Genomic DNA, 14923 nt, shown 5'->3' with positions numbered 1-14923 from the left:
AGGGAAAGGAGGGGATAAGCAAAAGAGGAAAAGGGGAGACAGGATCTGGAGAGATTCTAGTTCAGACACTGGGCTCTGCTCAGTCTCCCCCATCACTCTGTGCCCATCAGTAGCCTGCAGAGGCCGGAGGCATGAATACATGATGTCTCTGCATTTCTCCACAGCAACCTGATGCCTTCAACGGAATGGGGCTGGGGAGAACATCAGAGAAGAGCATGGCTAATACCGAATATTTTCAGCAATGCATAGATTCATTTTAATAATATGTTTTTCCTTCTAAAGGTTCCACATGATTTTGCAGAAATTTTAGAAAATGGAGTTAAGCCGAAACAAGAAAATAAAAGTCACCATAATCTCATGCTTGAGAAATAAGGATAATTGGCATTTTGTTAAATATTATCCCAATCTTTTTTATACACATTTACTAGGTCTTCCAAAAATAAATGGTTTTGTTTTTTTTTTTACTAAGAATACTGCCTGTATCGTTGCTTCTCATTCGATACACCGTGAACCTGCTTCTGTCTTTTTAATGGCTGAGTATTATTCTACATCATGATTTATGTAATCTGCCCCTTATCGTGGCATGATTAGGCCATTTGCAATTTTTCCAAAGCAGATGATTACAATGTAATTTTAATCAGCTTAATATTTATAGTAATCTTCATAACATTGCACAATTTCAGTCTTGTGTTACAACAAAAATAGATTTAAATAACACAGATGTGACACAGGAAGATTTCTGGCCCCTAATTGAGATTCATGAAGATATATAAATACATATTATGCATGACTCTCACATCTGGCTCTCCATAACTAAGTGCAACAGAATTATAAATAGTTCTGGACCCTTGGAGAACCGCCATGTGATGAAACTAGACCACTGTGAAAGCTATTTGTGATTCTATAATAAACGGAAACCAACATATGACTCTTGATTTTTCTTACTAGCAACACAACACAACAAAATGGATGGAAGACGGTGCACAACTCTTAGGAGAAGACTTTGAGAGGCAGAGCGGATAGCAGTAGAAATTCTCACGGGAATAATTCCCTCTCACAAGGAGCGGGAGAAATGTGTAACAGCCTGACCTAAAATTCTGATGTCTAAAGCCACACTTAATGTGAGCACATTCATTCTTTTTTTGTTCTGAATCATTTCTCTTCTAAAACGAAAGCTACTGAACAAAAATAGAGCCCTATTTAAATGAACGACACAAATATTCTTAATTAAAATGTTGCTAATGTGTCCGTATTAAAAATATTTTCATGCTCATATGCTATAAACTTTGGTAGAAATGAATGAGAGCCAAGCAGATGATGTATGATTGTGCACAGTAAACTTTGTGTGTGTGTGTGTGTGTGTGTGTGTGTGTGTGTCCTATAAGGTACCTGAGATGCAGGTTTCTTATGTAAAAGGGTGTTCTTTCCCTACACAAATGATTTATTTTGCTATTTTTAATTCTATCAAGATCTGTTGCTTAAACAAAACCAAAAACCAAACAAAAGAATTTAGCCAATCATTCATGGGCAGGTGAGGACCACAGTAAAAGAAATGTCCTTGTTATTCTAGAAGTAATACGGTCTTTCTAAATGTAGCCTAGACTGTTCCAAAGCGGCCACACCCATCTCAGTTCTCAGGATTCTGAACTCGGGAATATCACAACTGCCAATCCACCTCCCAGAACACAAACAAATCTCCAACTCAGTGACGTCCTGACTGTATGGAGAACATACATCTCTCCTGTACGTGGCAATTCAGTAGCAGCCTAGAAATGCTTCTTCTAAAAGGCTCTGTTGTATGATAAAAAAAAGTGTCCCAACTAGGAACAGAGAAGTCTGGCCTCCTTGCCTGCTGTTTCCCACTTAGAATGTGACTCTGGGCAAATCATTTAACTTCTCTGTGCCACCGCTTCACCGTCTGAAAGAATGAAGATAATTACAAATGCTTATTTCAAAGCGCAGTATGGGGTACGTGAACCTTCCTAGCACCATGGACAGGCACTTAATTCTTGTTGACTTGGAAAGAATTTCACCAAAACATTTGCGGTGCTTTCTTTTGGGCGCCTATATTATGGGTAGCTGCAAGGATACACCTCAAAAGTTATGTGGTTTTTCTCTGGGTGGTGGGGTTATAGGTTATTGTCTTCTTTTCCTATTTGTATTCTCCACAGTGAATATATATTGCTTTTTTTTTATAACTAGAACTACCCAAATAGTAGAAGACTGTGATAGATGGGCTCAGGTACCCATCATCGCCTGTCTTAGTTCCTCAGCACCATCTACCTCAGGACATCTGGAATTCAGGTAGAACTTCCAGAAAAGGAGTTGAGAGCTGCTCACTCCTATGGCAAAACAAAAGCAGACCCACACAGCAATCACAACACACATCTTAACAGATGTTAGCGCACATATGTGAGAGCCACCTGTCACACTTCCTCACCCACTTCCCCCCTCCCTTGAAGGCCAGGTGGACTCTGCCCCTGGCGGCAGGGGAAAGCTGAAAGTCTGTCTGCAGTCGAGACCAAAAGGCTCACGCAGGGGTTCAGCTCTAGGGTGGCCTCGTGGACGCCCTAGAAATATGGGTCCAATCTAGCACCTTCTAGGGAGGTCCTGTCTCCCAGGCCCCTCACACCTGCCTACTTCACACCTGCATCCCCAGGGCAGGACACTGTCAACAGTAACCGAGGCCAAGTTCACAGACATGGATATAGATGTGATGGGCTTCTCCGAGTCTGTTTCCTTGTTGGGTGAAAGCAGGTGTCAGATATGATGACCTCTAAGGTCACGCTCAGTGCCAGCATATCACAGTTTCATTTGAAAATGGTGCGGCTTTGTCTCATTTTTCATCACTGACTTTAAAAATAATTTAAATAAATTAAGCAAAGGATTACAGTAACACATCCTTCCCCAAGATTTAAACTGAAGTCACGTGCTTAATATGCTCAACAATGTGACTCTTTACAGACACCAAACTCAATACTGGTATCATCACCCAACTCACAGATGGAGAAGGAATATTAAGGCACAGTCATGCAAAACATTACATATACTTTTGATATGTAATTATAATGCTTAGAGAGGAATCAAAAAGGCTCAAATAAAAAGAAAATAAAATCTGATTCACTAAAAATATCAACTACTGAATCTATGTAACAAAGTCTGGGTCTTCAGTTCAAAAAATAAAAACAACACGTTTTGTTTTATATTTTAGTATAAATACGTAGGATTAGAAACTTCCTCATACCCTCAATTGTTTGATTAATAAGAATGGAAGATCCACTGTACTTTCAAAGCACTATTTGAGATCTCTTTTCCAAATTAATACATTTTTGTAGAAACAACAAGAGTTTCTTAATCAGGCCTAAATTAATCATTTTCTGCAATTATTGGATTTTATGAAATACTAAATATACACATCAATTACTCCTGAGATTACTGTGTAGACAGCTTGAGTATACAAATCATTGTATTAGTAACCTTGATAGTCTATAAAATTCTTATATAACTTAGGGAATCGTGATTGCTGAAATATTTCACAGATAGGTAAGTAAAGTGATCACCTCATTTCAAAAGTTAGTAGGGGCATGTGGGTGACTCAGTTGGTTAAGCGTTCAACTCTTGATTTTGGCTCAGGCATGATCTCAGGGTGCTGAGATTGAGCCCTGGGCAGGCTCCGCGCTGGGCATGGAGCCTGCTTAAGATTCTCTCTCTGCCCCTCCCCACCCCCTCTCCCCACTGGTGCTCTCTCTCTCTGTCGCTCTCTCTTAAAAATATTTCAAAAGTTACTATATCTCTTTCGTGAATCTAATATATTGGTTAGCTGAAGTGAAGTAAGTCCCTTAAATCTCCCATTGTTCAGAAAAAAGAATACTATTTTTGGTTTGATAGTAAAGAACAGGATGCCTTCCTTTCTGTAGCCTACAATGCTTAACAATATCTGACACATACGAGAGGCTCAAGAGGCTCAAATGAGGATTTGCTGAGTAACAGAATGAATGATGATCTGAGCAACATGAATGTGCAAGGTAATATTTCTGAAACCGTTAAGATTTGGTAGCCTCTAAGTGTGGGGAGGATGGGGGGGGGGGAGACATGGGTGGGTGGAATTAATTCATTAGCGTTTTGTTTTTACTTTTATTGTTAAATCTACTCATTAACATCTGAATAATGCTTTCAATAAATGGGGATTGTAGGGGGTGGCAGAGGAAAAATTATAAATATACACAAACCATTACTGTCAAGTTCCCAAATATGTTTAAATTTCATGTATCTTTATTTCTATTTTGTTATTCCAGTAACAGTAGGCTATTGGTTAATATTTTAAAATTTGGGACCTCAAGAGAAGCTGGCTCCTTTACAATAGGGACCTACACAGAACTCTGGTCCACTCATTATTTTTTCCCTGGCTGGGATATTCACATGTTTCACAGATTTTAAAACTCATTATACTTACGTTTCTTTATGTGCACAATTTGACATCTAGACACAGTCTCGAATATCCAACTTCACTCACCGAAATGAGAATCTCCAACACAGACTAGCAAGTAAGAATCATAATCCAAAGTAAGTGTTCTGCAATGAAACCGCTTTTAGACAATCTGGCAGATGGTACTTTTTCATTACATAGAAACTTTTCCTAGGGGAAAACACACCAATTTACTTTAAAAAAAAAAAAAAAAGTGAAGTGGTCACACAGAATTAGTTGTACATCTCTGTCTTGGCCTCCAATGCCTCTGCGAAGCCAAGCAGGCCAGCCGCAAACATTTGCATATGTTAAAAACGGCCCAACTGTATTATGCCTGCACTGCGCCAAGGAAGGATCGTATAATCACTCAACTGAATGAGATACCACCTCGCAATCCACGTGTGGATCGGCTGAGGTCTGCTGCTGATAGCTGTGTGAATTTACATTCCTGAAACGGTCTTTCATCCGTGAGCCCTGAGATCTACATGTCACACACCAATATTCCTGACGGTTCCCAGTGCCGCCACCCCTTTCTAGCTACACCCCTCCTTCTCAGTCCATTACCACAGAATAACGGAAAAGGAAGAGAGGACCCAATTCAACTCTTTACTATAAAAAAAAAACACAACAAAACAAAGGTCTGATTAGATTCAGTCATTCACACCTCAAGTAAAGCTGGTTCATTAATAAGCCAGGACTGAATGCAGGACACTGACATTCCCATCATTTTCCCTTTGTACTAGACCGGGAAAGAGAAAAAGAATGAACATAATGCATTTCATTTTTCTCAAAAATGTTCACACAATAAAGAAACAAGACAAATGCTGCTCTTATATACATTGGTGTAGCTTCAGTAAAAGGAAAAACGTATGGGAGTTCTCTTTTTTTTTTTTTTTTTACCGAAAATGTGTCTCAGTTGGTCCCTACAAACACATAATGCTTATAAACAAGATTCAAAGATATTGTCAAATCATCTGTTAACAACAAAAGCATTAGATATTCATTTGGAACCTAAATTTTCTTTTTTCTAAAATGGCTTCCCTGGTAATTTCACATCCAAAGATGGAAAGACAAAGCAGCAACCAGTCTCGTTCTGAAGCCAAGACCTTTGTAGTATATTCTACCATAGTTTCACATATGGCTAACCAGCAACCCCAACTGTACCGTGTGGGGGTGGGGGAGGCGGGTAACAGATCAGCTTAGAATTTTCACGAGGGAGCCAAAGTGTGACTGTGGCCATTTGCCTTGCAGAAGAGTCTACGAAAAGCAGCACAAGTTACGCCACTTGCCAGTAAGGATTTCCAGCTTTAACCAGTACACATGCTCCAGGCTGGCAGTTGGGGGTTGAAAAGGACACAGCTTTGTACCCACCCGCCAGCTGAACTTGGTGGCAGGCTATTAAAAAAAAAAAAAAAAAAGGCACAAATTATACATGGAAGGATGTGGGGGAGAGGAGAGAGGAAAATGCAATGAGCTAATGTTCCTACTTGGCATCTGCCTTTTGACTCAAAGAAAGAGATGGCTCTTTTCCAGAATTTTTCTATTATTGTGGTATCAGCTGCCTCTTGGACTCGCTTATAAAAGCTGAGACTGCCAACAGAACAAGATTTCTGTTGATAGTAGTAAACGTGCACGCTCCTTGAAATAATAGGGATTTCAAGATTTCTCCTACAAGGGCTACTTTGGTATTACTATCACCAACATGAGCTTCTGGGCCTGTATGGCCAAGTACTGGTAAGGACCACGACCACAGCACATTCTGAACTTAAAAAGGTGCTACCTTGATTCTTTAATTTACTCCTCCAATATATTTAACTAAAGAACAGTTTGAAACTAATTGGTGCTGGATGTTTCTTGCAGGACTGGCATTCTACCAAATGAATTTCTATTAGTTGGCCTTTCAAATCTCAGTGTTACTCTAGCACACTAACTTTTACCCTGAAGACTGGAAATCCAAGAGAAAAAAAATTACGCATTTACCCAGGCTTTTTAAAAAGGACTATAGATTCTACCTACTTCATGAGGGAAAGATCTTCTTCACTTAAACAAAAAAAAAAGGTAGTAAATAAATATACTAAGAATGATAGATTCGAACCCTGACGAACAACAAGGAATGTCTCCAGCTTCCCTTTGGGGTGTAGAAAGCTAGGAGGAGCATCACTCCTATCTTATAATAAACATAAATGCAAGACAATCTGCAAATTAGTGACTTTTTCGCAACCCATCACAGAGCTGAAGCAGTCAGACAACTAACTAAACAGAGACCTAAAAATGTATCGGAGCACTTGCTCACCTATGTCAGACTCCACCGGACACTAATAAAAAGAATTTAGCCAAAACCATGAACAAATTGCTAAAGGCTGAGTGTGAGCTAGCAAGAGAACACACGACGTATTCAGAGAACACATAACACAAAGTGTACTGGGGGCTACAATATAAAAGAACTCACACCCACTTTTAGGCTCTTCTCAGAACCTCTGGTGGACAGGCCTCCCAAAAGGGACAGGTGAGAGTGCCCGGAAAGCATCCTTTGTCATTCCTGGTTCAGTCCTGGGAGAAAGAACAGCAGCCCTTGCAGGAAAGGTTTGTAAAATAGGCTGCCCAGATCCTTCTTCTCCATCTATCCTCACGGCACAAAAAACGTCCAGTGCCCGGAAGAAAGGCAAAAACCACTGTTTCCCTAACGGAAATGGTGAAAACTATGCAGCTTAGGAAAGGAGAGGGGAAATAAACAGGGACCTCTAAACCTGGAGGAGGGCCAGGAACACCCAGAAGGCCACACCTCCAAGAGAGGCACACAGTCACTGAGATCAAGGCCCAATCAGGGTGTACCCCACTGCCTCCCACCCCTAGACTGCGAAGTGCAGAGTGAGAAGCAGCAGCAGCAGCAGCAGTCCCCCGGGAGAGAGGCATGAGAGCGGATGGGGAGTCTACCCAAGCCACAGCGCAGAGGAAGGGCTGAAAGCCAAGGTCAAGCAGACACTGAGTACACCTCATCAGCAAATCAGCCCCCACCCTAAAGAACAAGGTAACACTGCAGGACGCTGAAAGTGTTTGGTGTACAGAGGGTGAGCACAGCAACAATAGGCTTCGGTATCACTGATAGCAATTTGTTTCATTCGAAATGCACTAGGCAATAGAACAAGTAGATAATCAGAAGGGATTGGAAGACCTGGGTGAGCTAGACTAAGTTAGCCTAATCAATGTTTATGGAACATTCCACCCAACCAGAGCAGAATACACGTCTGTTTCCGGGGCACAGGGCATTTTCACCATGGTGGGCCATAAAATGGCACAACCAGGTAGGACTTATCCTGGGAATGCAAACCTTCTTCAACTTTGAAAATCAAAATAATTTAGTATGTCAACAGACTAAAGAAGAAAAAAAATAATCTCAACATACAGAATTTTCTTTTAAAAATTACTCTTTACAATAGCATACCTCCCCCTCCAAAAAACATACTTAGGTATAAATCTAAGATAATACATGGAGGATCTGAATGTTCACAACATTTAGTGGTATGAAAATCTGATTACAACATAACATTGAATGAAAGCAAGTAAGGTACAAAACAGTATGTATATATGGTCAGAATTTTACAAAATAAAACTTGAACCAAGTATTTTTTTCATAGGGAAAAAAAGGCTAAGAAATATTAAGGCCTTTAAAACAATGTCTCTGGTTTCTTGTTCTTAATAAGGCAATCACAAAGTGTTTTAAAGAAAATAGAACTGAAATGAACACAAACAACTTGTAAAGCTAATTCCTTTGCTGCTACCTGTTACTGTATGATGCACTTCACTAAGTCTCTTTAGGTCAGTTTTCTTGGAACTAGTTCCACATGCTCTTAGAAAACATTAATTTAATAAATTGGTTTCCTCATTGCAGAACTAATTAGAATCCTCAGTATACCAGTGCCATTCTGGATCTTTAACGGGGTATAGTTTGCTATGTTTATGGTTTTGCGGTCTTTTCCAAATGTATTTGAATGTAGTACTTGTGGAGGGGGCTGGTGAGAGAGACAGGACAGGGCTGTTTGGCTGACCTTCCAACGTAGGTTGCAGACATCACATTATTTGGCTTCTAAATACTTCAGTGTGTATCTCCCAAGAATAAGAGACATTCTGCTACTTATCCATGATACCATTATCACATCCAAGAAAGTCCAATTACTTCCCTAATAACTTCTAATATCTAGTCCAAATACAAAATTCCCATTTTATTTAAAAAAAAAAGTTTTTATAGGGACTCCCTCTGCCCACTGTTCCCCCTGCTCGTGCTCTCTCTGACAAATAAGTAAAATCTTAAAAAAAATGTTTTTATGGTAAGTTTTTCAAGTTTTTTATGTTATGTATGGTTGTTACTTCCTTATAATATAAAACCATACCCTGTTTTTTTCTTTTTGACATGGATTTTTTTCCCTCCAGGAGACCAGTCTCCTTGAACTGCAGAAATCCCATTTTTGTCTGACTCTTTGTCCGTGGTGTTACTCAGCTTGTTCCTCTATCCCATGTATTTCCTGCATATTGACGCTTACACTGGAAGACTCAGAGTCAGGTTAAACACTTGTAGCAAGAGTCTGTCGTAGCAAGAACACGATGCTGTGTTGCTCATACTGCATCATATCAGGAGACTCACAACAGGCCGCCTCACTGATAACACTGCTGAGCACGAGCACGGCATTCAGGAGGCGACTGCCAAATCTCTCCGTCGCGAAGGTACATCTTTCCCTTTGTTATTAGCGTCTCCACCATGAGACGATACGTTATCACTGTCCTGTCTCTCAATAACCTTCTAAGTGATGGTTTTTTGTTTAATCCTTGATGGTCTTTGCAGGACTACCAGTTATTTCGTTGGGTTCCTTATTAATTTTTATTTATCTCTTCAAAATTTCTTCATAGGAAAACTGAGTCTTTCTGATGTACAGGCAGGTGAGTTCGGACAAATACAGAGTTTTGTAGCCGCCACAATAATCAAGACACAGAATAGTTACATCGCCTCAAAAAATTCCCTCCCACACTCCCTTTGGGGTCCTAAATGAAGTCTGGTACAAAGTCCAAGCTCAGTAGCTTTACTCCAACCTTACTTGTCCCATAATATTTCCTGTCTCGCCTACTAGTGATTCAACTCCTGTGTGCATAGGAATAAAACCATGAACATTTATTTAGTACAGGCCCTGGGGCCCTACCCCCCAAAATTAGAAAGGCTAAGGCATGCTGCTTGCGATCGTGAAACTAGTAAACCATTGAGTATATGCGATATGATGATTATGAGCATGGCCCTAATTCTCTACTTTTCCTTCCATCCACACCCTCTGCAATGTGACTGTGCAGCTCCTGCCATGAAGAGGTGGACTCTATTTCTGAATCCCATCAGTCTGGGCAGTGACTTGTTTCAGCAACAAAATACAGTGGCTTTGGCGGGGCACCAGCACAAGTCTTACTTACTTCTACTCTCCTGGAACCCTTGGGCTGAGGCCCCGCAGATGAGCCTGGGCCACCCTGCTGGACGAGGTGGGGTGTGCGGCCTCACCTCCACCATCGCCTCAGATGACGGGCAAGTCCATGGGGTGATTCCAGAGCAGCCAGCTCCACGTGACCCACTGTGGACAGGCCACGATCCCGTAAGTTTGGCCAGCTGACTCACAAGCCCAAGAGCAAGAAGGCATGTTTATTGGTTTTAGCCATGTCAGGGTGATTTGTTACACAGCAATAGATGACTTACACACCCCAATTCCTCTTCACCCAGGGAGTACTGACTTACTCTCCCTCTCTGTTCCCCACACCTGCCCCCGCCCCCTTCCTCATTTTGGGCTTTTATTTCTTGTTCAGACTGCTGCTGTCGTTCTACCTCCATGCACACTGCTGCTGTTTGTGCTCTTTAAAGTCAGAAGTCAGGTTGTCATATGTATGGATTCCTGTCATCTAGCATGATGCCCGGTGCCCCCCACAGGTGCGTAGTCCTTTTTTGTGGAATGACTGTTGCCAGATTCATAAAGCACAGCTCTGATCACATCACTCCTACATGCAGGACTCTGCTGGCACTTACAGCACATACCAGCTCCATTTTCCACCTGGCCTACTCGATTGTAGCTGTAGCCCCGCTCCCCACTCTTCTTCCCCTTCTTCTCTTTAGGCTCCGTTCCGAAGTGAGGGCTGGCTGACCACGCCCTTACTTGCCTGTCTGTGTGATACTGACTTGGCCGCATCTCTGTAAATTCGACGCGTTCTTCAAGGTCTAAGTCCTCTTTGAGAGTCTGGTAGGTCTAGTGAAGGAAGAGCTCGTCCCTTCTCCCTGCCTCCAGCACTCAGCCTAAGCCTCTCGTAGCTGAGCACTCTCACCCGAGCACCTGATACTACGGTTACCTGTCTGGTGTGGCATCTAGCAGGCATCTCCTCTATCTGAGACTGTGAACTTTTTGAGGGAGAGTACATCTTTTACCTCTCTGTATTCCCTATGGTACCTAACGCAGACCAAGAAACATAGTAAGACCTTCAGAAATGCTTACTGAATGAATGAATGGATGGTTTCTCGTCACTACTAAAACAATAACAACAGTAGTAAGCCAAATCCACACCAAAGATGGCAAGATAAATACAGTGGTTTTCATGTATCAGTCTGTAAAAGAATCTTCTGGAAGGCCTGTTGAAAATACAAATTCCTAGGCTCTGCTCCCAGAGAGATTGGTTTCGTAGGTCTGGAGTAGAAGCCTAAGTTTGAATTCTCACCAAGCTGTCCATGTGATTTTGGGGAAGGTTTGTGGGCAACACTTCGATATATACAGTGACATACGGCCTGCTTTGTAGATATGAATTCCAAAGTAGACTCCTTTTTTCATGTACCTAAGATTTTTTTTTTTTTAAGTTTCTTGACTTTAATGCCAAGGCACTGAGGAGCACAGCGGGCCTATAAAAAGAACAACTTTAACAATACATACATAGTCTGGCACCTTATTAGCTTAGGGTGCTGGGAATACGGCATCACACCCCATTCTTTGAAATCACAATCTGCACACATTTTTTCATCTACATATCCTTTTTATAAACTATTTAAAGTTTAATTTGCTACAAATAGTCCTTTTTCAGACCATCTCACCATGTGAGGTATGCTTTAAAATAAGTGAAGGGCGCAAAATTCCTACCTCGGTCCCAGAGGCTGGCTCTTAATGCTCTCTCCAGCTGTTCCTCCTCACTCAGTCCTGCTGTGTATGCATCATAGTTCCTGGGTACATCTTCAGAGTAACCTGGCCTGCCATATGGGTAATCATCCTGATATCTGGAGTAGCCTACAGGCACAAGGAAAAGGTTACAGAACACAGCCACATACTGTTCTTTCCATTCCCCCTATTTGTAAGCAAAGACAATAAAATAATCTATGTCATCATTTTGAGTACAGTAATAATCCTCAAAATAAGAAAAGATGACAAATGGAGAAGTCCTCCATGAACGTGGGCAGTGACAGTCTTATCACTGTTGTACCCACAGTGCCCGACGTGGGACTGCACATGCGTGAGTCCTTATGAGCTGAACAGGAAGAAGATACTAATTCAGAAGGTCTGAGAGGGTACTGGAGAGGGGCTGGTATGAGCTATTTTCATCTGGAGTGGATTCTTGCATTTTAGAGCTATACAATACTTGGAGAATTTTCTATGAAGTCAAGGGAATGGTTGAAATGATAGCAGATAAAGTCTTTCTGTCTGCTCCATACCATGAGAGGCAGACTAACAATTATTGCAGATACTGCAGGATTTCTGTGCTGGGTATGATACTTTGGACCGTAATAACTACACTGAGATATACAAGGCGATGTCACTATAATTATAATTTTATGTCAAAGAACACAGTTTCTATTAATAGCACTTTTTGGTTGCTAGATAAAATGAGAGAAGAAACAACCTGCTCATTAAATAATGCTTTAAGTATCAAACTTACATATCCCATTAATGAAGGTCAATTACAGAGCAGAGTTCACTTTTGCAAGGTGTTGCCATCAATCTTTTTAAGTTGGTTGGAGTTTACTGCTTACATCTTTAATTGCCCACTTTTATGTAATTTGTTTCGAAGAGAATTTTTTCCCCCAAAAGATTACCAATCTAATTCTGGTGTAATGAGAGAGAAGTAAGAGTCTGTTTAACTTTATTCCTTCTTTCCTTCCATTATCATACCCTTTGGGGATGAGTTTTCAAATGTTTAATTAATGTGCTTTTTGTTGTTGATCAACATTCCTACCCTTTACTTTGGTCCTGTGTCATAGGTCTCCATATCATCAACAGAGTTTAAATTTCTTATTGCTTTAAGACTAAAGAAAAAAAATACAATCAAGCCAAAAAGAGGAACACTGTAGGGCAGAACCTGGTTAATTAATATTTCATATTCAGAATATTTGATAATTGGTCCTGAGGCTATTTTAAAGTTTACTTTTGTGCTGGTTATAAATAAAATGCAAGATTAATAGGGAAACAGTTTAACTATTTCCTATAAGAATTTTCAGGCACGCCAAACAAAAGTCTTTATTTTCATATAAACAATGAAATGATAATAAAACACACTGATCTAGTTTCAGCTGATAATCTAATGTAACCATACAAATTTACATGAATATTTATCATGTTCTATGTGTCTTCTGGTTATGTTTTTATAGCAGCTTCTTAATGAGATATAATTGACATACTATATAATCTACCAATTTAAATTGTACAACTCAATGGCTTTTAGCATATATTCACAGAGTTCTGCCATCGCCACAACCAATGTTAGAACATTTTCACCACCCCCAAAAAGATACCTGTACCCTTTAGCTATCATCCCCCATCCCTCCCAGCCCTAAGTAACCACTAATCTACTTTCTGTCTCTATAGCTATACCTATTCTGGACAATTACATAAATGAAATCATAGAACATGTGATGTTTTGTGTCTGGCTTATTTCATTTAGCATAACATTTTCAAGGTTCGTCCATGTTGTACCATGAATCAGTACTTCATTCCTTTTTGTGGACAAATAATATTTCATTGCACGATTATATCAGATCAATCAATTGATAGACATTTGGGTTATTTCTACCTTTTGACTCTGTGAATAATGCTGCTATAAACCTTCATCGATAAGTTTTTATATGGACCTATGTTTTCATTTCTCTTGGGTCCATACCCAAGAGTGTGATTCCTGGGTCATACGGAACTTCTTTGTTTAGCCAGTTGGAACTGCCAGAATGTTTTCCGAGTTGTGCCATTTTACATTTCTTTCATAAAGGTACGTCAATAGGTTCAGATTTCTCCATTTACTACCTATCTTTGTAATTATAACTATCCTAGTAGGTGTAAGTGGTATCTCATTATGGTTTGGATGACTAATGATATTGAGCATCTTTTCGTGTGTTTATTGGTCATTTGTACATCTTCTTTGGACAGTGGTCTATCCAGAGCCCTTCCCCATTCTTACTGATTATTACAACACTCTTCTTTCTTGGTAATATTTTACAATTTCTTTGAAAATCACAAAGTGAATGATTAAACATTAAATAAAATTGTTCAGGATTTGGGGCACTGATTCTGACAAGCCTTGCTCCTAAAGTAGTAAAAAGTTAGTGGGAATTTACTAAATACCTCCAATAACCCAACTTCCACATTCTCTCTCCTGCTTCCCATATCAGAATATTAACATCATGGTATTTAAAACAGGGGAAGGATAGAAGCAAATTTCCCAAATCCTCACAATAGTGTAGGGCTGATGTTGGATCTGGATTCAAATTTAAAAATCGACAACCTTCCTCAAATTGGTCTCTACTCAACCGACCCATGAAAAAAAAATTAGCTCCCACTGCTATGCTGGGGAACACCCACGAGCAAGTTTCATATCCTGACAGTACAGAAGACTGTGGCACTGCTACGAATATTGCTTTCTAGATTTCCCAACAAAACAACAACAAAAAAAAACCCCTTCATATAAGGGCAAATGGTTAAAATACAATCAATATGTCTACTTCACAAAGAACAAAAGAAAGGGGCAACCATTCCAAAACATAATAGAATACTTATGGATAAGTCACTGAATACCATGGTATGCTTCAGCAATCCCTGAACAGAGAGACTGCCCAATTCCCTAAGAGTGCCAATTATCTTATTGCTACACAAAAAAGCATATTGGGCACTTTCCCTTATGACTCATTACCACTTTCAAACCCCTGTGGAAAGTCATTCTGTTATAGAAGGTCTAAGCAGCACTTCTACCTGTCTATCCTCGGAAATTCAAAACCCAAAACAACCCCAAAGCTCTGAATGCCTATCCATGCAGATATCAGAAATACTGCATATATCTATAGAGTTTCAATTGCCAGGTAAATTTGCTACAATTTGAGGAAATATTTTCTTGACATAGAAAAACATTTTTTTTCACGTTATTTCTTATTTTAAAAATAACCCACCATGGCCTTAATGAAATAATGTCTACAACTTTAAA

The 14923-nt window shown here is 40.1% G+C and overlaps 1 protein-coding gene across 5 annotated transcripts in view; it reads right to left on the bottom strand.

Moving 5' to 3' along the window:
• RHBDD1 (rhomboid domain containing 1) overlaps window positions 1-14923 on the bottom strand; it is a 132940-nt gene that overhangs the window by 41376 nt on the left and 76641 nt on the right. For 4 of the 5 annotated variants that reach the window (XM_026491810.4, XM_044381049.3, XM_026491811.4 and 1 more), the window contains one exon: window positions 11608-11751. In XM_026491810.4, the coding sequence (XP_026347595.1) occupies window positions 11608-11751 (144 nt within the window). Of the gene's footprint in view, window positions 1-4453; window positions 4538-11607; window positions 11752-14923 lie in introns of all 5 variants that reach the window. The other variant, XR_008956752.1, reaches the window with a different exon arrangement.

Source organism: Ursus arctos, unplaced genomic scaffold (assembly GCF_023065955.2).
Source record: "Ursus arctos isolate Adak ecotype North America unplaced genomic scaffold, UrsArc2.0 scaffold_1, whole genome shotgun sequence".
NCBI classification, from domain to species: Eukaryota; Metazoa; Chordata; class Mammalia; order Carnivora; family Ursidae; genus Ursus; species Ursus arctos.
The sequence above is the reverse complement of the archived record's forward strand: the minus strand, read 5'-3'. Positions and strand labels throughout refer to the sequence as shown.